This window comes from Atractosteus spatula, chromosome 7 (assembly GCF_055471065.1).
Source record: "Atractosteus spatula isolate fAtrSpa1 chromosome 7, fAtrSpa1.hap1, whole genome shotgun sequence".
Classification (NCBI taxonomy): domain Eukaryota; kingdom Metazoa; phylum Chordata; class Actinopteri; order Semionotiformes; family Lepisosteidae; genus Atractosteus; species Atractosteus spatula.
In genome coordinates this window covers 2683330-2694234 of record NC_142712.1, presented here as the reverse complement: position 1 = coordinate 2694234, position 10905 = coordinate 2683330, and the positions used below count along the sequence as shown (strand labels likewise).

At 35.6% G+C, this 10905-nt stretch overlaps 2 protein-coding genes across 2 annotated transcripts; both read right to left on the bottom strand.

Annotated features, from left to right (window-relative positions):
• Positions 1 to 1406: 1406 nt before the first annotated feature.
• Positions 1407 to 2351, bottom strand: LOC148830148 (olfactory receptor 52D1-like). The gene has a single exon (XM_088921739.1). The coding sequence runs from the start codon at positions 2349 to 2351 to the stop codon at positions 1407 to 1409; it is 945 nt and encodes a 314-aa protein (XP_088777865.1).
• Positions 2352 to 6708: 4357 nt separating this feature from the next.
• LOC148830147 (olfactory receptor 52E8-like) lies at positions 6709 to 7695 on the bottom strand. Its single transcript, XM_088921734.1, has one exon. The coding sequence runs from the start codon at positions 7693 to 7695 to the stop codon at positions 6709 to 6711; it is 987 nt and encodes a 328-aa protein (XP_088777860.1).
• Positions 7696 to 10905: the final 3210 nt, after the last annotated feature.

Genomic DNA, 10905 nt, shown 5'->3' with positions numbered 1-10905 from the left:
CGAACCCTATCTGTAGAGATAGGGTTGTGTCTTTGGGACCTGGTATGCCGATGTACATCCCTATCTGACTGGTAACATTAACCAGAAAATGTAATTTAATACCAGAATTTAGAGAATAGGGTATCAGAACACAGTGATGTAATAGTAAAACTTTAAAACCTTCAGTCAAATGACTGACATTAAATCATTTGTACTGTGCAACACAGGAATTAGAACTTGGAAGGTGATTATCAAAATATTTTCTTTGCTGTATTTGCATCTGCACCATACATGTTCATTTACTTCTAAACAGGCTGTCAATAATCTTAGAAGTGGTAAGTAATATGAGTTAAATGCTTATGTGACTTCTCACTTTCAATGAAAAAAAACCTGAAATAAATAATGAAAATGAAATAAAAATTCCAGATTGCATCAGCATTTACTGTAAATCAGACACTGTGGAAAACATGAATGAATATACAAGGACAATATTATCTTAACAAGTCTCATAATTAAATGTACCTGTTTGCAATAATAGTCATTCTCCAGCTTTTAAAATTGTTTCTGTGAGATTCCTTGGTCAGGTAGTGAAGTACGTGGAAAGACTGATCTCTTTTGACACAGGAGCTTTCAAAGCAAGTCAGGGTACAGTACCAATGTCCAAGACCATTAACATTTGTTAGAGCACGGTGAAATAGTAGTATAAGATGCCTGGAGACCACCTGAGCAGCCAGGCAAGGAGGAATCTGGCGAGGGACACCACCATGAGGCCAGCAGCATCTTAGAGTGGTACAGACTGCAGAGGCTGAAATGTGAGTAAAGGTCCATAGGCCACCAATGTCCCAGTCACTCCACAAAGGAGGCTTGTATGCAAATGAAAGAAACAACACCCACAATCTCATATGTTGTTTACAACCAGGTACCTAAGGAGAAAAGCAAACATAACTGAAGATATTGGGTGTAAATATAAAGAATCACAACATATCCAAATCCAAACTAGTGCACCACTAGTCAAATCATCCTTGCTATAAACTATGGGGGTGGCAGCATTCTGTTATAATGCTGTTATATAGCTGTGATAGGCTTGTCAAGACTGATGGGAACATGTAGCAAGATATTGACAAATCTTAGGAAAAAACCTGCTTTAGATGTAAACCTGGAACAAAAATGTATGTTTAAACGGGAGAATGTTAGCCTAAGATTAAGAAAGAGCACCTCCTTCAGTGGCCAAGTAAAAGTGTTGAATCTTTGGAAAGAATTTGAACTGTTGTTCATAAGTGATTTCCAAGCAAGCCAAAAAACCTTGAACAAATTCACAAGTAAATTGGGCAACTATTGCACCAATTAAGTGAGTAAATTTCTACCAAAGATATTCCACAAAATATTAAATTCAACAATCTGTGAATATCTGTGCAATCTACCTATTTCTATGCTTCCATATAATTTGCTTTTATTCTATAGAACATTTTCATGGTTCTTTGTCTTATTTCTTGTAATTTAACCCCATAAATGATAGGATTTAAAAGAGGAGGAAGTAGAACTGGATTTATTGACATCATAATACGAACCACATGGGGTATATTACTAAGTTCAAAACGATGTTGAAGAACTTCAAAAAATGTGGCAATGCTGTAGTTTGTGAAGCTCAGTAAATGAGGGGTACAGGTCTTTAGAGCTTTAGCACGAGCTTCCTTTGTAGATCTCAGACACACTGCCAGGATTCTGACATAAGAGTAGAAGATCACAGTGACTGGAACACCCATCAGAAGTCCCGTGACCAGGAGACCAAAAATATTATTAACAGACACATCTGAACATGCCAGCCTGACAACTGACCAGTTATCACAGTACACTTTTTCTATTATAAACCCACAGAGAGGCAACCGAACCGTTAGAACAAGATGTATCAACATAATAAAAATGGGGTACATATATACAAACACTATAAGCTGAGTGACTACTGATGGGGTCATAATACAATTATACCTCAATGGATGACATATAGACACATATCGATCGTATGCCATCAGGGCCAAAATCGAATATTCAAATGATCCATATGTATGTGTGCAAAATACCTGAGTCAAGCAGCCAGTTCTAGATATGGAGGGTGTTTCTGACAAGAGGTTAGCCAAGATAATAGGATAAAATGCTGTGCTACCATACACCCCATTCAGGGACAAGTTACAAATAAATATGTACATGGGTTCATGGAGTTTTCTTTCTCTAGCAATTGTTGTTATAAGAACTGTATTTACAAAGACAATCAAAATATAAGTCAACAAGGTTAACGTGAAATACAAATACTTAATATTGCCTTTGGCTTCATAAGCGGTGAAAAGGAATACTGTCACAGGAGTTAAATTCTGCATGGTGTCTTCTTGATTTTCTGAAAGTACATTGGAAACAAATTATTAAATATTTATGAGTTGTTTTATTATTATTTTTATAAGCAATTATCTTTAAAAAATCTCAAACACAGTATCTTAAAAGATTCCAATATCTTCACTGTAGAGTTTTTATTTCATATGAGAATTCCTTCACTAAAACTATTTCTTTCTTCCATTTAAAAGCATGCTTTCTGAAAAACAAACCACGAATGTAGTGTAGTTATGAGTGTTTACATTTTAAATCATTTTTAAGCAAAGAGCATACTTTGATAAGCATTGTATACTGTATTGTATTTAACAAAACACAGTCAAGTGTTATTATCTCTCTGAAACAAGGTAGTGAAAGGAGAGGGGTAAATATGTTTCAGATACTAGTTGTCAAGTCACAGTTTTAATATGCATGTACTGTACAGTAGACACTTGTTTCTTATAGCTAGAGTGTGAGGCATACAATAATGCTACTATTTTATTTACTAATAAGAGTTATTTTTTGTTACACACAACAAATACTCATTTTAACCTGTTTGAATCACTAAGAATGTTGATATGGTTTATACAGTAGACTGGTTTCCTTTGTTATGGTATGTTGTAGCACTGGACTCAGATTACAGAGGCATCAGTGAGAGTTGCATCACTACTCCATTTAGTGCTGCTCTCCCCTCAGGCATTGTTGGAACAGCTACTGTACTTATCAAATAACTCATAGCTCTAACAGGGAGGCATATTGGAGGAGCATGTGTTGAGTCCTCATTCTCTCCATGCAGTACAGCAGTTGTAGCCTTAAGCCATTTCTTGCAACAGCTGGGGTTTCCTATGTGGAGGGCTTTGATTAAGCGAGTTATTCATTGTTTACTGGGAAAAACACTCTCTTCAATGATCATCTCTGAGAAGCAAGCCAAAGGAGCAGACAAAGACAAAGTTGTGAGAGAGGACTTCTCAGTGTTGTTATGCAGGTAATCGTGTTATGGTGCTGAAGTTCCTTCTGTCGGAGTGCTTTCACAGCCCTGTTCTGAGTACAGGCAGCTATGTCTCTAAATCAGTCTTGTTCATTTCAGTGTTTATCACAGCTGATAATTCTAATTAGCAACATAATTTTAATGTAATAATTTAATTTAAATGATTTAAGCTAAAACATTCAAAAGCATGTAAATGTTTCATATATTCTAATATATTTTAGAACTATGACAATAAACATTTTCTTAGTTTAGGAGCTGTTCTCCTGGTTATGAGATTTTTTTACAGCTTTAATGAATAAGACCCTATAATAGAGAAATATACAAAATATGATATGAAGATGGGATACTAACTAATTCTGTAACAAAATTCCCAGTGATGCCCTAGAGATGTACTGAACAGAAATGTAAAACCCCTAGATTACTCTTCTAATCCTCTTAATATTTTGTAACAAGAAGCCTGCTGAAATAATATAAATTACTGCAATGTTTTATATTGTGCTTTGTTTCAAACACAAAATTAAGGATTAGCTATCTTAAACATTTCATTTTAAGTTTTTTTATGAGAAATATAATAATAATAATCATAAGCTATCTATTACCATATTAAATTATTTAATAACTATTTCATATTCAACACTATTCGACAACTGTTGTCATACATACCTCAGAACTCTCTTTGTCCGTGGCTCAGGGAGGGTCTGTAGTAATGGAGAATACACTGACTTCTGTGCTTTATGCTGTATCCTTGCCCTTAGGGAACTGATGGGTTTGTTCTAGTCTAATGATTCCCATGTGAATGTGTGAAGATGTTAATTGGAGTTTATTCCAACCATTTCAGGTGCAGGCATTCAAAATTAAAAAAAAAATGTTGCAGTTGCAAGTGGGCTGTGTCTTTGGACTGTTATATTAATATATACAATATACTGATAGTGAACATGCTCTAGAATTGACAGGATAGTATACTAAACTATTGTGATTCTATGGTAAAGTGTGCACAGCACAGTAAATGCACCTTAAAACCTTGATCTTTGTGGAGACATATCATGGTAATTTTATTAGATTATCTTTTTAATATACTCAAAGCTATACTGTTGGTGGTATTTCCGCACACTTGCCTTTTAATTCTATTGAAATATCACTTCTAATGGCTAATTCATGCAATGGGGTTTATACTGAGAAAAGCACTGTTAGTCTGCCAGCAGCTGAGCTGAGAATTCCACTTGGGGAAGAAAAAAGAGAGGAAACAGTGGATGATTGTATTGAAAGACACGCATATCATTGTATTTCATTGTGTTTCTAAAATGTATAAAAATCTATGCAACGTAAAGACTAAACATCATAAAAGTTTATTTGGAGTAACTCTCCTGGCTGAGGAAATGGCGGCCTGCCCATGAAGACAAGGCTGAGAGGATCGCCCTTGTCTCCATGAGGAATGAGTTAGGGGTGATGAGCAGACAAGATCTTCTCTTGTATCGACAGGATAAAAATGGACAAGTAATAATAGGTTTATTCCAGGCTGAAAAGAGAAGAAAGAAAACACTACATTTCGGCCGTGGAGCCTTCTTCAGGTGTGATGAAGCCTGAAGCCACACACCAGAAGAAGGCTCCACGGCTGAAACGTAGTGTTTTCTTTCTTCTCTTTTCAGCCTGGAATAAACCTATTATTACTTGTCCATTTTTATCCTGTCGATACAAGAGAAGATCTTGTCTGCTCATCACCCCTAACTCATTCCTCATGGAGACAAGGGCGATCCTCTTAGCCTTGTCTTCATGGGCAGGCCGCCATTTCCTCAGCCAGGAGAGTTACTCCAAGAGAGTTACTTTCAGCCTGGAATAAACCTATTGTTCCTTTGCAACCTACGCATGCTGACGCAGCTACCCACCTGAGCTACTATAATAAAAATGGGGTACATATATACAAACACTATAAGCTGAGTCACTACTGATGGGGTCATAATGTACAGTAATTATACCTCAGTGGATGTCATATGGACACATATCGATCGTACGCCATCAGGACCAAAACTGAATATTCAAATGATCCATATGTGAATATAAAAAATATCTGAGTCAAGCAGCCAGTTCTAGATATGGAGGGGGTTTCTGACAAAAGGTTAGCTAAGATATTGGGATAAAATGCTGTGCTACCATATACCCCATTCAGGGACAAGTTACAAATAAATATGTACAGGGGTTCATGGAGTTTTCTTTCTCTAGCAATTGTTGTTATAAGAACTGTATTTACAAAGACAATCAAAATATAAGTCAACAAGGTTAACGTGAAATCCAAATACTTAATGTTGCCTTTGACAAGATCTTGTTGGGTAGGAGAGTGGACTAACCCTGACCTGAAGGTCTGTTTAGGATCACCTTTTATGGTATTAGAGACTGTCGGGAGATTATGAGAAACAGAGATCTAGATTTCATACATGGATTGAAACCAGCTCCATGTGAGCAGTTGTATGTACATACAAATAAATAATGTTGATTGACACAAATGCATTGCTACAATTTGTAAAAAAATATTTGTTATCATTTTTATTTAACATCCTGTTATACAATAATAATCATACATTAAATATACAATAAAACATGAAAGAATGACACTGTTCATAAAAATTTCAAGCGTTAAACCAAGTTCCTGGTCATGCCACTCTGGATTTGTACAATATGCCTCCTTGAAAGTGTCCCCAAAATTCACCTGGAAGAGCAGTTTCTTACTTTCCCTCCTGATCAGCTTTGTAATGAGGCTGTTGTGCATTACCAAGATGCATGCTGCACTTCACTGTGCGTCAGTGGATGGGTTCCCTCCCATATTTAAAACACTGGGATAACATGGGATAAAAAATGTTATATAAATGTAAGTAAATAGTATAATTCCAAAGCCTATTTAGTCAATATCCTGTTTAGGTGGTGCAGTACTGAAAGCTGGACTCTTTGATTGAAACACAACAATGTAAAAAGCAGGCATCACTGTCATTGTGGCTGCCCTAGTACTTACCAATCAATAAGCACCTACAGTAACAAAACCTTTGCCAGTCAGCATTATTGCAATTTGAATATCTCCTTTCAGAGATTCAAGCTTTTTTCCAGTGTCTTGGTTTCAAGAACACAATAAGAATATAGTTATTTAGTAGGAGTGAGCTGTGCTTTAGTGTTGGATGTAGTGTGTTCCCTCTGTTTATAAAATACTTTAGGATCATTATAAAAGGATGATGTTATATGTAGACAAGGAATAAAAAGAATTATTAAGAAAGTTAACATCAAATGGACACAACACAGGTATGTAAGACAGGCCTAAGGTTTGCTCTTCAAACATTTCTCTAGCACAAACATGTAAAAAATCTGAAGGGTGAAAGTTTCCCCACTGTATTTTTGTATTTTTAAGTATTTGAAAGACTCGTGATTTTCTCTTTATTTCTCACAGAAACTTCAACTGAATTGTTTTTTCTTCTAAATAGAATTTTAATGGTTGCTTTTCTTATCTCTTGTAATTTAACTCCATAGATAATGGGGTTTAAAATAGGAGGGAAAAAAACACAATCTATAGATGCTAAAACTCTCAAAATATAGGGCACATTTGTTAAATCAACACGGTGTTGAAGAACTTCAAAAAATGTGGCAATGCAGTAGTTTGTGAAGCTCAGTAAATGAGGGGTGCAGGTCTGTAGAGCTTTAGCACGAGCTTCCTTTGTAGATTTCAGACACACTGCCAGGATTCTGACATAAGAGTAGATGATGACAGTTACCGGAAGACACATAACAATAACCGTCACAAGCAGACCGAAGGCACTATTAACAGACACATCTGAGCATGACAGCCTGACAACAGACCAGTTATCACAGTACACTTTTTCTATTATAAACCCACAGAGAGGCAACCGAATGGTTAGAATTAAATGTATAAGTATAATACAAATGGGATACATATATACAAACATTAAAAGCTGAGTCACTTTTAATGGGGTTATAATGCTGTTGTATCTCAATGGAAGACATATAGACACATATCGGTCATACGCCATCAGAGCCAAAACTGAATATTCAAAGGATGCATAAGTGTGCATGAAAAATACCTGAGTTAAGCAGCCAGTTCTAGATATGGAGGGGGTTTCTGACAAGAGATTTGCTAAACAGTTAGGATAAAATGCTGTGCTTCCATATACCCCATTCAAGGTCAAGTTACAAATAAATATGTACATGGGCTCATGGAGCCTTTTCTCCCTCACAATTACTGTTATAATAACAGTATTTGAAATGACAATTAAAAGATAGCTGAATAGGGTGGCAGCAAAATACAAATACCTAATACTGCCACTAGCTTCATAACTATTAAAAAGAAACATAGTCACTGGGGTTGAATTCTTCATTGTTGAAGTATTCTGTAATTTCTTGTGGCACCTGGAAAACAATTTACAAAACATTTGTGTTTATATTGCTTTTTAACTATCCATATTAGCATGTACTGTATTTGTAATACAACTGTAAGTGAAAGAATATGATACATGCATTATTGTAAAATAATATATATGCTCAATATAAGTTTATTTCTATAAAATGTCAAGGTAAATTGTTTTTTGACTATTACAGCACATTTAAATACCCACTTTACTTTTAAAGTATTTACAGGATACTTTGTGTTGTTAATATTTAACATATTGATCAATTGATATGCATGTCTTGCATATTTTAGTTTACCAAAAACAGCACAGTGTAATTGTCAGGATGCAACAAAAGGAGAAAGCAGACTGATAAATCAATTTGTTATATGCTATTCAGTATGTCTTAATGTAACAGTTTTTTTCTTTTCTATTACAGTTCACTAGTGAGGCATATTTTTTTATCTGCGTAAAATACGCAATACATGGCACAACAATTTGAATGGTTGCAAGATTCTTATTGTTGGTAGCTCAGCCAGTGAAAGAGCTCTCTCAAACTTCACAATGGGCTCTAGGGCCTATATAATCCTGTTTCAAGGTCATGTCACTACCAAAGTGTGACTGAGATTCTTCAAGCTGCAGGACCCAATGAGCAGAGCATTGTCATTGTGCAAAAGGGCAACTTTTAGATGTTCGTGAAACAATGACTTGTGAAACTTGTTAGGAACCCACTGGGATGAAATGACACCAGTGAGACAGGCATCACTCTTCCAAGCATCACCAATTCTTATATCAGGAACTGTGGGGTCAGCAACATGTCAAATACCATATGACTCCGACAGGGAAGCGCATTGGAGGAAGTCACGTTGGTCTTCATTCTCTCCATGCATTAAAGGCATTTCAACCTATTTCCAATTTTACTTTGTAAACCTCTCAGGTTAGGAATGATCACCTCAGAATAAGAAGTGAAAGAGCTTGAAAAAAAGGCAAAGTCCTGACTCTAATGTTATTTGGTCATATCATAGTGTTGGAGATCTGCCTGCATGTCTTCATAGCCCTACTGCAGGCATCTGTGTCTCTGAATGAAGCAGTATGTTTTCATTCTGATCACATTTACTTCTGTATGGCTTTCTGATTAGCAAAACCACAGGTTATTTTAAAATACTGTAATGCAAAGCTTGCAGAGAACATTTAATATTCTTTACCACAGTGATGAAGAAAAATAAAAGACAAACTTCCTTGCTTAGATCCAGCTCTGTTATGGTTATGCGGTTTCACTGCCTAAATCATAAGAGTCTTTAACAGAATAGGAAACATGACATCAATTTGCATTACTAATTATCACCCGGTGGAGCTGAATTGAATGGACATTAAAATTCTGACAAATTCGGACATTGATATTCTGAATTTTGCTAATATTCTGCAACATGAAGAATGCAAGATACAATAATTCCAAATTAAAGTATTCCAATTCATTTGGAAAGCCAAAAAATAACTTTAATAAGGAATTAATTATTTGTCATATAAGTAATTATACACATAGACAATAAATTACAATATGGCTGTTTTAACATCTTCTATAATTTACCAATAATACCATTACTGATTGCTGTTGTCATACATACCTGAAAATGTCAGTCATGCACAGTGACTCAGAATGGGCCTAAAGAAAATGCTACCTTCTTCTCTGTTTTATACTGTATCTTCATGCTTGGGGAATTAATGTTTTTTTTTCTGAAATTTCTAATGAATCCCATGAGTGAAGATGTTAATTAGAGTTTGATCTTACAATTCTAACGAACCCTATCTGTAGAGATAGGGTTGTGTCTTTGGGACCTGGCATGTCGATGTACATCCCTATCTGACTTGTAACATTAACCAGAAAATGTAATTTAATACCAGAATTTAGAGAACAGGGTATCAGAACACAGTGATGTAATAGTAAAACTTTAAAACCTTCAGACAAATGACTGACATTAAATCATTTGTACTGTGCAACACAGGAATTAGAACTTGAAAGGTGATTATCAAAATATTTTCTTTGCTGTATTTGCATCTGCACCATACATGTTCATTTACTTCTAAACAGGCTGTCAATAATCTTAGAAGTGGTAAGTAATATGAGTTAAATGCTTATGTGACTTCTCACTTTCAATGAAAAAAAACCTGAAATAAATAATGAAAATGAAATAAAAATTCCAGATTGCATCAGCATTTACTGTAAATTAGACACTGTGGAAAACATGAATGAATATACAAGGACAATATTATCTTAACGAGTCTCATAATTAAATGTACCTGTTTGCAATAATAGTCATTCTCCAGCTTTTAAAATTGTTTCTGTGAGATTCCTTGGTCAGGTAGTGAAGTACGTGGAAAGACTGATCTCTTTTGACACAGGAGCTTTCAAAGCAAGTCAGGGTACAGTACCAATGTCCAAGACCATTAACATTTGTTAGAGCACGGTGAAATAGTAGTATAAGATGCCTGGAGACCACCTGAGCAGCCAGGCAAGGAGGAATCTGGCGAGGGACACCACCATGAGGCCAGCAGCATCTTAGAGTGGTACAGACTGCAGAGGCTGAAATGTGAGTAAAGGTCCATAGGCCACCAATGTCCCAGTCACTCCACAAAGGAGGCTTGTATGCAAATGAAAGAAACAACACCCACAATCTCATATGGTGTTTACAACCAGGTACCTAAGGAGAAAAGCAAACATAACTGAAGATATTGGGTGTAAATATAAAGAATCACAACATATCCAAATCCAAACTAGTGCACCACTAGTCAAATCATCCTTGCTATAAACTATGGGGGTGGCAGCATTCTGTTATAATGCTGTTATATAGCTGTGATAAGCTTGTCAAGACTGATGGGAACATGTAGCAAGATATTGACAAATCTTAGGAAAAAACCTGCTTTAGATGTAAACCTGGAACATAAATGTATGTTTAAACGGGAGAATGTTAGCCTAAGATTAAGAAAGAGCACCTCCTTCAGTGGCCAAGTAAAAGTGTTGAATCTTTGGAAAGAATTTGAACTGTTGTTCATAAGTGATTTCCAAGCAAGCCAAAAAACCTTGAACAAATTCACAAGTAAATTGGGCAACTATTGCACCAATTAAGTGAGTAAATTTCTACCAAAGATATTCCACAAAATATTAAATTAAACAATCTGAATATGTGTGCAATCTACCTATTT